The sequence below is a fragment of the Pantherophis guttatus genome, chromosome 2 (genome assembly GCF_059756535.1).
Source record: "Pantherophis guttatus breed Tessera chromosome 2, ASM5975653v1, whole genome shotgun sequence".
Classification (NCBI taxonomy): Eukaryota; Metazoa; Chordata; class Lepidosauria; order Squamata; family Colubridae; genus Pantherophis; species Pantherophis guttatus.
This window is the reverse complement of record NC_142064.1, coordinates 221,149,249-221,166,265: the sequence shown is the minus strand read 5'-3', so window position 1 is coordinate 221,166,265 and position 17,017 is coordinate 221,149,249. Positions and strand designations below refer to the sequence as shown.

General features: G+C 36.6%; 1 protein-coding gene and 1 long non-coding RNA gene across 11 annotated transcripts in view; one reads left to right on the top strand and one right to left on the bottom strand.

The window, feature by feature from the left end:
- LOC117676976 (uncharacterized) overlaps window positions 1-9,207 on the bottom strand; it is a 30,769-nt gene extending 21,562 nt beyond the window's left edge. Inside the window, exons 1-5 of the long non-coding RNA XR_004594587.3 lie at window positions 9,164-9,207; window positions 6,726-6,798; window positions 5,454-5,614; window positions 1,440-1,581; window positions 377-472 (exon numbers count right to left, since the gene is read on the bottom strand). This is a non-coding gene — a long non-coding RNA (uncharacterized LOC117676976). The remainder of the gene's footprint in view (window positions 1-376; window positions 473-1,439; window positions 1,582-5,453; window positions 5,615-6,725; window positions 6,799-9,163) is intronic.
- Window positions 9,208-9,297: 90 nt separating this feature from the next.
- TASOR (transcription activation suppressor) overlaps window positions 9,298-17,017 on the top strand; it is a 67,129-nt gene continuing 59,409 nt past the window's right edge. For 6 of the 10 annotated variants that reach the window (XR_015732667.1, XM_087887866.1, XM_087887864.1 and 3 more), the window contains exons 1-3: window positions 9,311-9,878; window positions 15,676-15,821; window positions 16,716-16,808. Coding sequence is in view for 9 of the 10 variants with exons in the window: in XM_087887866.1 (XP_087743992.1) it covers window positions 9,512-9,878; window positions 15,676-15,821; window positions 16,716-16,808 (606 nt within the window). In the remaining variant the exon portion in view is untranslated. Of the gene's footprint in view, window positions 9,879-15,675; window positions 15,822-16,715; window positions 16,809-17,017 lie in introns of all 10 variants that reach the window. The other 4 variants (XM_034436754.3, XM_087887868.1, XM_034436747.3 and 1 more) reach the window with 1 other exon arrangement.

Sequence of the window (17,017 nt, the reverse complement as noted above, 5' to 3'; positions counted from 1 at the left end):
TACTGCCATCTGCTGGTACTATTTTAATGAAAAGTAAAATTGTTCAGAAGAACATCTTAATTTTTATTAATTTTTAATATCCATTAATTATTGCAGTCTAAAGGCTGATTCCAACAATTAACTTTTGTCTACTCAAATTCTTTAGAATCCAATCCAGAATAGGAAATTTCTAGGAAAGAAAAAAAGGATCTAGGTTGTTCAACCCAGGATCAACTTTTTATAGAAGCAGCCTAATTAACCAAAATGAAGATTGTCACTTTTATACATGCTTGAACCAGGCTATCTATAATCAAATCTCATTAGAATGTAATATATAAATTATACAAACTATGATTATCCTGCATGATTGCTTCCCTGTAGATTTTTAATGACTTACCTGCTTATTTTGTCAAGTCCTGAAAGATCTCATGAAACCAGATCATTTCTCTGCTTCCTCACCACCTTCCTTCCGGGAAAAGCAGATTACTATTAACTGTAATAAGGCAAGTACACCAGATGATTAATTTTGAGTCCCATGAAAGGCACACTGTTAATTACATGTGTGATTGTTTCTGGGACTCTTCTGTTTTATGGGCCTAATTAGGCTAGGCTAGGGAAATATGCCCATTTGCTGATGCTGCACCTTGGGCAGCCAAATATCTCGGGATAGCCCTTTACTGACAGTTTTAAGCATATGAGGAAAGATTAAATTATAAAAGGAATGTTCCCAAAATATAATAATTACACATTTAATGTTATCACTGTTATAACTAGGGTGCAAAAACTAATCTACTACCTATAGATCAGGGGTGAAATCAAAAATTTGTTACTACTGGTTCTGTGGGTGTGGCTTGGGGGGAGTAATGTGACTGGGTGGGCGTGGCCAACTTTTTTTTTTAACGTTTAAAAGCATTTTTTCTACAACCTTAAGAGGTTGCAGAAAAAAAATGCTTTTAGAAGCCTCTGACAATCAGGCAACTCAGCTGGGATCGCCAGAGGCTTTTAAAGGCATTTTTTTTCCTACAACCTCTTCGGCTGAAGAGATTGTAGAAAAAATGCTTTTAAAAGTAAAAAAAAAAAAGCCTCTGATGATCGCACGGCTCAGCTGGGCATGGGGGGGGGGCAGGCGCAGGGATTTTTGCTATCGGTTCTCCGAAACACCCACTGCCATCGCTAAAGGATCGGGCGATCCAGTTCGAACTGGGAGCATTTCACCCCTGCTATAGATAGTAGCAAAGAGATATAGACATCTCTTCCTTGCTACCTAATGCTTGACAGGCAGACCAGAAATGGCTCTAATTAGAACCATTCTAAGTGCATATGTGAACATGTTAGTCTATCGGTATTCATGAGACAGTTTTATGCATACATACATACATACATAGATACATACATACATGCATAGTTTAAAAATATCTTCTATCTACAGACTGCTATTAATTTTGATACATATTACCAACCTTAAGCCACAGCGCTTTGCTGACTTGTGAGCGTTTGGAAGCTAAGCAGGTGCTGTCCTAACTCAATACTGGGATCTGTTGCGTGATGTGACCTTGCCCAAATTGAACTTCCCGATGTGGAGATTGTAAAATAAACTGTATTCTGTAGAAAAAAGAACACAAGGGGATCTCTCTTGAACTACCAGTTCCTACCCAGTGCTTTTTATACAGTATTTAGATTTAGAAGTTTACATTTAGAATAACAGAGTTGGAAGGGACCTTGGATGTATTCTAGTCCAACCCCTGCTTAGGCAGGAACCCTACACCATTTACAAGTTATACATTACAATATCACAAGATGTTCCCTGTGTTCTGACACCAATGTCTTTATATGCTATAACATGGCTCTTTCAGGACTCTTCTAAATTCAGCAATACCATCTACAACAGTGGTGGGTTGCCCCTGGTTCGCACCGGTTCTATAGAACCAGTAGTAAAACTGGCGGAAGGCTCCGCCCACTGACTCCAATGTTATCAAAATGGTTTTGTGCATGCGCGAGTGAAGCAAGCGTGCCGCCCCAATGTGAACCGCTAGTAAAAGTAAGTAGAACCCACCCCTGATCTACAAGTGTTTCTTTTTATGCGTTATGCCTTGTCCCATAATATGCCTGGGGTCACATTTTTGCAAATTAAGCATTTTGCTTTCAACTTTTATTGGGAAATTAGGCCTTTCCAATCACAGAATCAGACCTGATTAATATTTTGATGGAAGATTATAGGCTAGACTGTGATTTCTCTGGATTTTATCTAAGGAAGAATCTCTTAGACAAGAATAGCACTGCTGTTGGTGCGTGTGTGTGTGTGTGTGTGTGTGTGTGTGTGTGTGTACTGTATAGCAATAGCACTTAAACATATATAGCATTTCACAGTGCTTTACAGCCCTCTCTAAGGGGTTTACAGAGTCAGTATATTGCCCCCAACAATCGGAGTCTTCAGTTTACCAACCTTGGAAGAATGGAAGGCTGAGTCAACCTTGACCGGTGAGAATCGAACTGTTGGCAGTCAGCAGAATAATGTATAGTACAATATGCTTTATCAAATCTAGAGGAAACTGTTTCAAGCAACAACAAATATCCACTTACAGTTTCTGGAAGTTTGGAAGAAAATATTAAGAGCAGAATAAAAATAAACACAGGAAAAACTGGCACTGAGGTCTATTTATTGAACAATGTCCATAATGGCCTAATTTGTATATATTAAGTCACAATTGATCATCAGGAAATCTAAGGCAATTATGGAGTTATTAGGAGACACTGTGTTTCCATTATTATGGAGACACAGATTATGAAATTTATAAAGGTAGCAAGACAGAAGTTAAAACTGAATACTTGCAACCAGATGATTTTTCTGAAATATAGTTGAAGATTTTCAAAGGGATGCTGACAAAACAATTAACAGAGGTAATAAATGTCAAGTATTTCCTCCTTTGTGACTGGAAGCTTTTATATCCTTGGTTTATAAGTAGGGGGATGAACTACAGGGCTGAATAGGCCTGTCTCCTTATTGGTTATAGATTGGAAGCTTTTAATAGCTTCTCTTGCAAAAAGGTTACATAGTCTCTTAGGCAAAATAATTTATCCTGATTAGATTGGATATATCCTAAAGAAATATATGAGATATAGTATCAGACATATTTTTAATGCTACTGATAATAGCATTAAAATATACTGTAAGATAATAATAGCATGTAAGAAATAAGCAAAATTTGGACTGACTGTCCAATTTTAAACTACTACTAAGTTGTTACCCGAGTTGCAGATTGGACCTTATTAACATTTAGTTAAGACTACTATAGAAGCAGGATTCTCAGAAAGCCTGCATAAATACTCTAGTCTGATACAACTGTGCAATCAATGCCAAACAGATTATTCAGTTATATGTAGCCTATTAAAAGTATGTCACAAATATAAAAGAAGAAAACCCTGTCTTGTCCTGTCTTGCTTTGTTGTTAAATATTTATTTTCATGAAAGCAAACATGCTAAAAAATTAATCATCAGAGAAGTAATTCATATGGACTGCAAGTTTTAATCTGCAATCTAAGAAATATGAAATATTTCAAGACCCTTTCACTGGAATGTTCAGAAATGCCTCAATAGTGTTTTTAAATAAGCAATATAGTTAAAAAGGAATTACAAAAACTGTTAGGACCGCTAAACAGGCCAAAAACAAACTCCAATGGAAGACTAGAAACATACTTTGCGGAAGTAAACCATAATAACAGAATCTTGCAAGTTTTGTTATGCTATTCTTCCCCTCAGTGGTGAAATCCAAATTTTTTTACTACCAGTTCTGTGGGCATGGCTTGGTGGGCGTGGCAGGGGAAGGATACTCCAAAATCTCCATTCCCATCCCACTCTGGGGCCAGCCAGAGGTAGTATTTGCCAGTTTTCCAAACTACTCAAAATTTCTGCTACCGGTTCTCCGAACTGCTCAAAAATTCCACTACCAGTTCGCTAGAACCTGTCAGAACTTGCTGGATTTCACCTCTGCTTCCTCTCCTCCTTACACTTCAACCAATCAGGGAGGCATTTGTCTAAGCTGCTTCCAAATATTACCTTGCTTTTCAGAGCTAAATATTTCAGGCTCCTTTGCCTAGGTACTAGTTTTTCTATACAGTATTTCAGCCACAATCATTTCCGTCACTTTCTGATAAAACAAGGTGGCATATTTAAAGTTTTGACCAATAACACAAAACCCCGAATGCTATAACACAAAACCCAGATAATCTTTTAAAGTTTATATAGCAGTTATGATTGAATATGATTCAGGAAATGAACAAGCCAATGTTTGTATGAAAAAATTAATGCATAAGTTAAACAAGACAATTGATATGTAACAATGGGAATTACCAATGGAAGAAAATTATGTTTACTGGTATGAAAACATTTATTGGTATTGTTTTCCACTGATATAGTACTTCAGTATCAATTGTCAGAATGGATAATTCATATAAAACTGCAGGAAAATGCAATAACCAGGTTCAATAATTCTTCTGTATTTTAATGGCAATGTCACAAACTCAACAATTCTGATTTTTATTTATTAAAGAAATGTATATAGCCTCCCATTTCGTGAGAAGTGAATCATAGATGAAAAATGTTTAAATAATGCTTTTCTATTAAGCGGGCCAAAGTCCCATAATATCTTAAATTGGCTTTCTACATGATGGATGCTACTAGAATACTTGCCAATTAATAGCAGATAATTATTATCTGTCCCAATTTCTGATGTGATATAATACTAGTTTTTAAAGTGCCAAACGAACATATGATCATTAGGGTAGTTTCATTTGGTTTTAGTCTTGTTCCTTCAAGTCAGTGTTGACTCCTGATGACTGCCTCGATAGGTTTCTGCTGTTTTCTTGGCATTTTTGGAAGTGGTTTGCCATTGCCTCCCTCTATGGTCATAAGCAATTGGCCCAGGGTCACCAAGCTGGCTTTGTGCCTAAAGCAGGACTAGAACACCCAACCTCCAATATTCTCCTTTAGTGCCTTTACACCTGGGACAAACTTTTGGTTATCATTTTCCCTCTTCCAATATAAAGTTACTTGTAAGAATGGTGGAATATTTTTTCTTTTTCTTTCAGTATTTTGTAAATTCTTAATGTATTTTTCCTTCTTTTTTTCCTTCTTTAAGGATCTTTGAAATACTGTGTTATCTTTAAAAATAAAAATTTTATTTTTAAAAATAAAATAAAATAGTTTTTAAAAATAACACCACAAAAAATACATTCATAATGGATTTTTTCAGAGATTATGTTCAGACTAAACCAACAAACCAGATATAATCCCAAACAAAACCTGATCACTAATTAACTGCTTCATTTTTTACAATGAAATCAGCCTTTGTATCTTTCATTCAAAAGCCAGCAATGAGGTAATGTTGTCCTAATAGTTTTTGAATACTGCCACATTTTTGTGACAAATGTTATACATACTGTAGTTTATGAAAGGTTATGCTTTAAAACTTTATTACCTTGATGAGAATTGCTGCACCTAAGAGGATCATCTAAGCATACTTGTAGTAAATCCAGAGTGCTGATCTTTTCCTCTGCAGTGTTGCCTAGGCAACTGAAGTACCAACTTTCAATTCTTATATTCATAACCTGTAAATCAGAAGCAGGTTTTTTTCCCTCTCTGGGGGAAAAATGTAAAAGGCAGAATTTACTCAGTGAAATAAAAAAGTGGTAAGTTTTGTGAAACCTAATTCATTCTTTTGAATTAAGAGCTAAAATTTATGAAATTTTAATCGTATTATTTTTTTAAAAGCCTTGATAGCTGATCCCAAATCCTATATGAGTTTGTCTCAATACATTTCTTCCCTCACAATAACAATTATTCCTATTCTTGGTTTAACCACGTAATCAAGTATGCAAGTTACTATATAGTACAACTAACAAGCAAAGTAGCAGGCTTTTGCTAGCAGGTCGAACATTTGTATTAGTAATTTTAACTAATTAGGGTTATACATTAACCAACAAGGTTCATACAATACACTTTGTGTTGATATAAATTTCTTTTTGGTTTTTAAGTATTTGATAACCACAATGGAAAGATTTAAGTGGTGATCTCAATGAGAAAAAGTAATCCAATGGTATCCATGCAAAACTGCTAAGAATGTAAGTTTCAATTATCTTTTGGTAGCACGGAAAGTATCTACTTGTGAGAATGGATGGAAAGTTACTCTTTTATAAAATGTATCAGAAGAATTATAAAATACTTTAAGTCAATAACTCTTACTGCAAGCCTCAGTAGCAAGGCCAAATAAAAACCACAAATGATAAAGAGCTAATCGCTGTGTGTCAGCTTGATCTGAATGTTCATGGAAGTAAGTCCACGCTCTGGACAAATGGTAAAAGACAAGATAAGATAGATCCTGTTGTAACAAGGCAGGGGTAATCACGTTTGTCATAAACACAGAATGTAAGGGATCTTAGACATGACGTATATTGTGTGGAACACGTATATTGTGTAGAAATGTATAAATGCATGGTGTGAAACTTGAAAAGCGCATTTAATCCACATTGGGAAGAGATGAGGAGGCCTGCCTTTACAAACGCAATTCAATAAACCTTCTTTGTTTGTACATCAGAGTTGTCTGTCAAATTAGTGAGTAAAAATTTTGGATGTTTTAGAATCTCACATACTGTATACACTTTCCTTGCTACTGGCCACACTGGCTTGGTCTGATGGAACTGAATCCAAACTTAACGTAATGTAAAGGAAATGAAGTAACATACAGATTTACCTCAGTTTAAATCTATCCAAATTGGTCTCACAAATCTGTACCATTGCAATGATTTGAGAAAGCTGTGAAGAATCTGCAAAGAACACATATGTAGCACACATGGATGAACTGCTCAATTTTCCATCCTCCCCCATTGCACTCAGATTTAAGCAAAGTGTTGTGCTTCTTTTTTATTTTATTGCCTTTGGTGTCTCTCCTCTTGGTAAAAAATCTGTTCCAGAACTAGTACATGTTTATGGTAACTTATTCGGCTATCAAGACACTTCTCAGAATAGCAATAGTACTTAGACTATATACTATATAGTATATACTATAATATGCTGACTGTAAACTGCTTAGAGTGTGTTATAAAGCACTATGAAGTGCTTTATATATATAGTCAGCATATTGCCCTGAAAAAAAAATCTGAGTCCTTATTTTACCAACCTCAGAAGGATGGAAGGCTGAGTCAACCATGAGCTGGTCAGGATTGAACTACTGCCAGTGAGCAGAGTAATAACTGGATTCTATCCACTGTACCACCATGGCTCCCAGAATCAAGCGAAGCTTACCTACTCTTTTGTATAGTGCACTTTTCTTTCTTCTCCAGTTGCTAATTGTACTATAGAAGTAGCAGGCTACTTCTGCTGTCGGCTGCCAACAGTTTGGCAATTCGATTGTTGACTCAGCTTTCCATCCTTCTGAGGTGGGTAAAATGAGGACCCAGATTGTTGGGGGCAATATGCTGACTCTCTAAATCACTGAGAGACGACTGTAAAGCACTGTGAAGCTGTATATAAATCTAAGTGCTATTGCTATAGGACAGTGATGGCTAACCTTTTTCTCGTTGTGTGCTGAAAGTGCGCATGCATGCATGCCGGCACCCATAATGTAATGCGGGGAGGCCCTGCACATGCATGACTCCTACGCTCCCCCCTCACCCCTGCGATTGCGCACACGACCCCACATGCTCCCGTCTCCCTGCATATGTGCGTGATCCTCCCGCCTCCCATTTTGGGCCTAGCAAGCCTCCCTGCAGCCTCCTGGACCCAAAAACAGGCTGGGGGGGCATACTGTCCCCTGCGCATGTGCATGCGACCCCTGTGCATCAGTGCATGCACATGACCCCCCCTGCATGCGCACACATCTCCCGCATGCACCCCACCCCCTACATCCTGAAAATCAGCTGGCTGGCAGGAGGCACACATGTGCATGCACGGTGGAGCTGAGCTAGACGACAGCTTGCGTGCCCGCAGAGAGGGCTGTGCCTGCCAGCTGTGGCATGCGTGCCATAGGTTCGCCATCACAGCTATAGGAAATCTCTCATTTCACTATCAACGTAGTATTCTTTTAATAACTGAAATATAACATCAGGATTTTTTAAAAAAAAATTGATGAAGCTGCAATGATTTCTGCTTAGAATGTACATTGTTAGTGAAGGAAAAGCTGACCCAAAAAGCTGTGTGGACAATTAGCATACTTTGCTTTTATTTATGAAGAAAACAAATGGGTTCCATCACATTACCAGATTAGCATTCAGTAAGATGAGATAAGAGGCTATTTCTTACAGTTATCAATCTACTATAGTAATTCAATTATTTTATAGATGTATAATCTTATGTCCAAAGCAACGTGTCCCGTCTCCAGATTTGTAACTTTTTTTTAGAGTTTGTAACTTTTTATAAAGAACATGGCAAACATTATTATTAGATACATAATGGGAAAATTCACACATTTTAATTTGAACTTGAAACGAAGTCAATTTTACTATTTATGAGAATATGGCCTATAGTGCACAATTGCCCCAAAATATTGAGGTACATGCTTTTGCACCTTAACAATAAAGTTTTCTGTGTTAAGACGAAAGTGGAGCATTAATTAGAATCCAAATAATCAAAGATGTGTTGACAATGAAAAAAAGCTTACTAAAGTTTGCAACAGGTATGCTACCTAAGATGTGTATCAAAATACATGAATAGCTGGGACAGTTAAAAATAATGCCTTTGCAATAATAATGTTTGAAATACAAGTTTTGTTCAATATTTGCTGAGTTTTCTGAATCCATGAAAAAGCAGCCTTGTATATGCCTTCACATCTAAAACTGCAAAATACATTACTAAAGCGAAAGAAAGTTCTTTTCTACGCTAATTTGTCCATCTTTCCAAACTTTTTGATACCGATGCATTATTTTGGGCTAGGAAGGAGGAAAAGACAGCGAAGGCGAAGCTAAGACATTTTTAAGAACAGAAAACCGACGCGCATAAATACAGTACTTCAAATCATGAAGAAAATAAGCACCAAGCTACTTCACTGTTAAAACATCTAATAAGGAAACCGTTCCTTCCTTCTGGTTAAAAAATTCGGTTTCCTTCAAGTTAAGGGCGCCGGTAAATCACCATTTCGCAATGACGTCTGAGAGGGGGGAAAAAAGACAGAAAAAGAGCCTATATTTTGCGCACCAAAGTCGAACTTGAACTTCAACCATAACCACGCGTTACTCCACGGGCTGCCACGCCCTTGTACATCCCCGGGCAGAACGCTCGGGGCCCGCCTCCTCAAAATTTATCAGAAGCGCTGGACGCTGATTGGCTGCGAGGGGAAGTGAAAAAGTCCCTCCTCTTTCCTGACGCCTCAGCGCCATGTTATCGTGAAAGCGGGGAGGGAAGGAGCGGGAAGCGGTGTCTTGCTGGCTAGGTAGAGAGGTTGGCGGCGGCGTTGCGGGCTCCCTGCATGGCGTTGAGGAAGGGGGGTCTCGCCGGGGGAGAAGCGCAGAGTCGTTTCTTTCCTGACTGCGTCGCGCAGCTTGAATGGCGGACGCCGCGGCTATGAGCGGCGGTGAAAAAACGCCCGAGCCCTCTCAACGGGTGGAGGATAGCAGCGGCCTCTTCGGTGTGGAGAACATAGCTGCAGCAGCCGAAGCGGACGATTGCACACAAAATGGCGCCCGCTCTCAAAGAAGCCGAAGCGATGAGTCGCCGCTACTAGACCCTGCCGCCGTGGAGGACAGGGAGTCCCCGCGCAGTGGCCACCGCAAGACTGGGGCCTCTGCGGCCCTCGAGCAGACCCAGGCACAGCCCTTTAGCGAAGGGCTGGGGGCCTCGCTCGTCAGAGCCCCCGAAGATCTGCCTCTTAAGAAAAACTTTCAGATTCCCAGGAAGAGCCGAGAAAAGAAAGGTTGTTACTTCGAATCCCCCACCCGTCCCTCACGCCTTCCTCTCCCCCGCTCGCCCGTCTTCCTTTCCCTCCCTCTCCCGCTTTCCTCCTTTCGCTCCGCATACATGGTGACATCTCCCACCCCCTGCATGCAGCTGGCTGGCGGGCGTGGAAGAAAGCCCGCCTCTAAGGCAGCCTCGCAGGAAAGGAAAGAACAGAACAAAAAGAGAGAGAGAGAGGCTTTTGGAAAACGCAACCCGCTTGGGTTTGAAATGGCTTCGTTAGAATCCGAATCGCGATTCGGGGGGCCGGGAAAAAAAAAAGGCTGGAGGATGATGCCGCCGCCCAAAATCCGATGCTCGCGGAAGAGATGGAGGGAGCTCGGCTCGGCTCCTCCTCTCTGCAACAGAGGAAAGGCCTCCGCTTAGAGAGGTTAGGCGGGATGACGCCGTTAAACGCGAATCGCTTCCGTGAGATGCTCTAGAATAGATGGATTTCGTCCTTCCCCACGAGGCGCTTTTTCTCCCGCGTGTTTTAAGGAGGGAAGTGGTTCTGCGCCACGTGCTCTTCAAAGGAAGCTTAAATTTTTATATTTCTACCCTTCTTTCCTTAGGGTCCGATCTTGCCTTGTGAACGTGGCCTTTTGTGGCAACTCACAAAACGTTTTGCCTCGAGTTAGCTTTCGTTGGAAGTCTACTTTCAATCCTTTTTCTTCAAAAGCGGATTATTTCTTAAACCTCAGTTAAAGATAGAGAGAGGAGGGAATCGTCTATTAATAAATAGGGCTTCCTGTTTCTCATTCTTGGAGAAGATTCATCAACTTAAAGCAAGTATGTTAGAATAGACTTTTAGGTAAGGTAGGTTGACTTGACCTCCTTCTTGAAATTGACATCTCTGATTTATATAACACAGGTGAATCAAATGTTCTGTTAGGTTGAGAGTCTTCCTTATTAATCATCTTAATAATGGGCCAATCAATGCCTTTTTAAATTAAAAATCGTAATTCGGGAATGTTATAGAAGGAAAACTTGAAGAGCAATCCAGATTCATCTTTACAGAACATCTCAAAAGTCTTGGTTCTTTTCCAAATAATCAGGCTTTCAAATACAGATCGTTCTAGTGCCACTTTTTACTCTGTTGCCATTGTGTAGTCTTTGTAGCAGGTACAAGGATCTTTAGTTCTTGAAGATAAATTTTATCACAGCAACATTTTTTGCTATTTGTATTGGCCAATTTTTGTTAACAGTGTACTTAAGAACACATTGGTTTTAATAGATTTACAAATGAAGTTCTTTAAAAAGAGATAGCCTTTTTCCTCTTAAAAGATTATTCTGATTTGATCTGTATTCCAACAGCTCAGCCCATTGTCAAGCCTTGATAATGGAAAATTATTGTGCCATTACATAAAGAGATGATCCAGTCGTCCTCGCAAATGTCTACTTAATTTGTAAATAGCCAAAGATGCTTCATGATAGCTGATCACTCCATGACTGAATAGTTAGGGAAGATATGAAATTAGATACTTGAAATTTTTGGATGAAACAAGTAGCCATGGTAATTAAAAATAATTATAATTATATAATTATAAAAATAATTTTATTTTTAAAAATTAAGATCCTGATTTTTTTTAGATGGGTTCAGGTCAAAATTCCATTTCTTTGACATTTATATGTCTTCTGTGAAAAATTCTTGATGATTTTTGAATCCCATATTTCCAAGAGGTAGAGAAGAAAAGTTCTTCATAGACTTACCCTGTTATTGGTTTGGCTTCAGAATTGCAACCATGTAGAATATTGGGAGCATATTTTTATTGGTCCCATTTTTTAAAACAAGAATATTGTAAAATGTACATTTGTTCAACATAGTTAAAGAATTTTAAGAAAAATGGAGGATAAATATGACCATCTTACCAATTTTTTTAAATGAAGCAAATGAAGTCTAATCAGAGGTGGAATATGATATTGTGGGAACCATTCTGTCCAGAGAATTGTAAAATAATGTTTGCCTCAAAATGAGCAAAGCAATGAAGAAACTAATAAGAGGGATTATGTAATTAGTCTCTTGCCAAAGATTGATTGTGGCGAGTTAGAACTCCTTGGAGATGAATGAGGAAAATAATAATTTCTTTTTTCAGAGGAATAAACTAGAAAAAAAAGGTGAACTGAAATGTGACTTTTTAAAAAAAGCTTCTAAACTCAAGAATGTTTGAGACCATTTGATAGAATAGAGTGGTCTCAGAAGTATCAGTTCAAACTGTAAGCCACATTAAGTGAAGATCTTTTTAATTTTGGAGTATTAAATTTTGAAGTTAATTCTAATATAAAGAAGGCAGTAATTAGTGCATTTTGTAGAAAAATGGTAATACCTACAGAGAAGATTCCTATGAACCAATATGTGAAATTCTTGTCTTGGAGTAACTTAACAAGATAAAAATAAATAGATGTATTTCTGAGGAAGCAGTTTGAAGCATCGTTAACATTGATTCTATATATAAACTGGAAAAATATCTCTTCATCCCAGTTTATGTCATGGCTCACTTGTTATGAAATGTAGTATTGTATACAAACAATCTTACATTAAATCTTTATCACTTTAAGATTTGTCCATTTTACAGCATGAGATAGGATATCCATCATTTTGAGATTCTGGTATTCTAGATTAGGCATCTGAATTGACAAATTTAGGATGTTCATCAGGTTTTTAATACTTTGAACATTGAGCTATGCTTCAAAAGAAACTGACTATATGATTTTTTCATAAAAGCCAAAAGAAAGAAAGAAAGAAAGAAAAGTCCTCATCTGAAACTTAATATTTTTATTCTAATTCTTTAAATTGGGAATCCAACTACAAATCTGAGTATTTATTTTATTCAGATACCTTTTTCATTTATACTACTCATACTGCTTTGCCTTCGTTCTTTGATATAATGAACAAGATGTTATATATATAATTCCCCATCTTTATATTTTGTGAAAGAATCAGCTTTATTGAAGATTGAAAGCTATCTAGAACTAATTCTTGATTGTGCAAAGACATGTTTTTCTTTTCTAGACAAGATTTCTAATATCAATATTATGTATGAAGTAAGTGGAATGAAATTCTATGCTGACCTTTGGTTATCATGCCATTCATATAAAATGTAATGGAGATTGTGTTTTTTAATAGACACATCTTTTTTTTTCTTGGCTCACCTACTTTGCAAAAATGGAAACAATTATTAAACAGTACAATGCACAGTCTATGAATATAAAATGATACAGAAAGAAGTGAAGATCTGATACAGTGCTCCTATACTGAAGAATAGGTAATCTATCATAGAAATTTCCAAATTCAAATGAGAGTCTACATTTGAATTATACACTTGGGCACAGAACTTTGGTAGCTGTGTCAGTTGCTAAAAAATAAATTACTTCAGTTTTTAAAGCTTATAAAGTTAAATATTACTGATCCATCAGGTTTCTTTCTGGAATACAATTTTTAAACACAGTCATGGCTCCTTTTTTCCTCACTTTTTTCCTTTTCTCCCTACTGTTTCTTGTTCTGTTGAAACTGAGTTCCCTGTATCCCTTGATGTGAAACTTTATCAATTTTTGAGACCATGGCAGTGGTGCCTATGCCATTGCACTGAATTGTACTATTTCTGAAAAAGGATAAACATTCAATTCCATGGCTTACCTGCAATTCACATTAACTACATCTATATTGCTACCTGTTATAGAAAAAGAATTCAAAAAACACTTTTAAAATTTTAAAAGTAAAACAAAAGCCTTGCATAATGAAACCTTGATTGTTCACCTTCCCCACATCCAGTGCACATACCCAGCTCTTCCCTGACTCAATGTGGTACATGCTAAAACAGGTGTTTTAGATTACAAATCTATAATTTCTGATTTATCCATGCTGATAGTTGTAATCTAAGATATCTAGAGTCATCACTTTGTGTGTGGCTAATAACATGCTGAATATTTGTATATAATATCTGAAGTTTGTGAAACTTGAGCTGAAATCATATATACAATTTAATAGATAATGCAGAAATTGGGACTCAGTGTTTTAAAAAATAGGTATCAATTACTGTTGAACATTGTGTTCAGTATTCATAGAGGTGGATATTAATAAAAAAAGGCCAGAGGTTTAAAAAAATATATTTGCTAATATTTGGACTCTAATGTTAGATTTTCCTAGCGTACTGAAATCACATTGTAACTGACTACTGGTTCTACTTAACTATTTTCAGTAACTAAAGTTAAACATAATAGCTTTAACACTGGATAAAAAGGAAGAGGAAAGGAAATAACTCCTCCCTCTTTAAATTTTTTAAATAATAACTAAACTTAAATAAAATACACTTTAAGCTGTGGATATTCATGCAAGCTTGCCAAATATTAAAATATGTGTTCAGGTGATAGTTAATTTTTATTGTTAATATTGGATGTGTTACCCATTGCAATTTAATAAATGGTTTGCACATCACATTAAAATAATAATGGAGTAGGAAAACAAAAGTAAAAATGTGCATGTAATCAAATATATCACAGACCTACAAAACCACTAACCCAGATAAAACAAAACTGAAATAGTAAGAAATCAAACACTTCTGATAAATTTATGAAAAGGTATTAAATATAAGCTAAAGGTATCCTTGGGAAGAGTATTCCACAAAGGAAACACTGCAAGAAAACCACTGCCTGCAATCCCCCATCCTTCATAAAAGTATAGGATTGTGCATATGTTTTTCTGGGAAGGATTGAGACTGATTATGTGACTGAATATAATATCCAAGCCATATTTATTAATTTCTGTCATAAACTGTTTCATTATAACTACCGCTGGCTGGTATTTGTATGGTATATAATACAGTACAGGCATAATTCGTTTATTGAGCATAAGTCAAACACAGTAAATAAAACCACCATTGATTTAAGATCAGGAGAAAGGCTTGGGAAACATCTGGTTGCATTATTCTGGATTTTTAAAAAAAATTAAGTTGAATGTGATTACTTCTTCGATGTAAGAACATTAGAATAATTCAGAACTATAGAGCTGATGGGGAAGTTGAAAAAGCATCCTGTTAGAAGGCAATAATTATTGATATAAGGAAATTACTGTGAATTTTATCAGTGAGTTAAAACTCAGCTCAAGGGAATCTGTTTTTAGTATTATATTATTATAACTAATAATCAACAATGCTGCAAAGTACTTTTCTAATCAATTTAATAGTTTCTACATTGGAACTATTTCATACTGCAAAATATATAATTGAAATACGTTGGATCTATTAACATTAAGAATTCTTGTTTGTAGCACTATACAAGAATAGTTGGGTTAGTCTGATTGATTGGATAGATCCATCATGTTGTGCATTGCTCCACTCTGTTAAAATAAGAGAAAGTTAAGAAAAAGAATATTTGCTGAACCTAGTGTATTAATTTCATACTTCAAAACGAATCCAAAATGTATAAGCCAAAAACAAAGTCTAGTTTATTGCTTTTAGAATTTACTAAGGAGATCCAGAGCCTCAAGTTCAATTACACAATGGAAAGAATAAAGGAACAAGTAAGCTGTTTGCATTAACATGGTATTAGCTGTAAGCCAGGCTAAACCAACAATTTTTGTCTATTTTGAATAATGGTTAGGAGAAGCAGCTTTTCACCTAAATTAATGCTTTTCCATGTTATTAGGATAATAGTTAGATTTCAGATTTACTAACACTTTTAATTTTTACCTTAGAGTTTTACTGATCGTTTTAGTTTCTAAAATTTTATAGCTTTATTAGGCATCAAGAGTGACTATTTCCTATTTTCTCTTTCTTGGTAAGCTCTTTTTCAGCCCATAACAAATGAATCCCGTGAATTTGAAGATATTGTGAACATTTTACATTCATCATATTTAGATATCCTTTCAAAGGACAGATTCACTTACAAAAAAGCGAGTCTGATTCATAGTGAACTGTTGGAAAAGGATGTGAGTATATATATATTATCAATATACATAATTAGGTGCTATGCATGTAGAAATTTCAGATGATTTAAGTTATGATGGTATGCTTCAGTAATGTAAAAGTAAAGGAAAAGTTAAAGAAAACATTTTGATTATGAAAGCTTTTTAGTATTGTACATATTGAGGAGAGCCAGCTGGAAACTGAGGGACTTTGACTTCTAGTCCTGCTTTAGGCACGAAGCCATATGGATAATCTTAGGCCAGTCATAGGCACTGCCTAGAAAGGAGGTTATGGCAAAGCACTTCTGAAAAAACTGCCAAGAAAAAAATACGTTGATGAAGTCATCCAGATAGAGTTGTCTGGAAGTTGAGTCATGGCAACTGAACTTTTCTTGATTCAAAGCTTTTCACTGCTTATCCAAATAGTTTCTTCAATCTGAGCAAGTTGGTTAGGGGGACCCCATATAGGTCCTCCAGGGAAGTTTCATGTCTCATTTAATCTAAGGTGAAGGCAGAGTTGTTTTGATCATTATGTGGGAAGGAGGGCATGGTGAGTGAGAGCAAAGAAAGGCCTGGTGTGTAGGGGAGAGTTACCCCTATAACTTGTGATTTTCTTGCTGGCTTCCCCATTGATTTTGCTTATGGGAAGCCAGCAGAGACGGTTGCAAATGGTGATCATGTAAGTGCAAAATGTCAAGTTGTCAAGTGCCCATATTTTGTTCATTGCCTGAAGGAGGTTGCAAAAGGGGAAACTTTGAGGACCAGTTCTGAATCCATTCAGTGCTATGACCATCATAACTTAAATATCATAATAACATAAATGGTTGCCAAACAGATGATTGTAACTTGAGGATTACATGTATGCTATGAAATGTGCTAGTTTTTGTTCATTATATTAGTTTTGTTCTCTTTTGAAAGTTCATAGAGAAACGAAAAGAATTGAAACAAGATGGGAGGTCAGAGAAAGAGCTTGCTGAGGCATATGCATTTCTAAAGGTTGATCGTTCGTTGGTAAGAATGTAATTTTTGTAAAGTAACTTTTAAAGTACTGTTGGTTTTCTCAAATCAACACAATTGAAGCATAAAAAAATAATCTCTGCATATCTGGAAAAATGTTAAGCAAATTCGTCATATTGAGATGTTAATGTTAATGCCTGTTAGAAGATGAAATAATACTGCTATGAAAGACAAATGTGAAGATGCAGATAATTGGGAGGTGA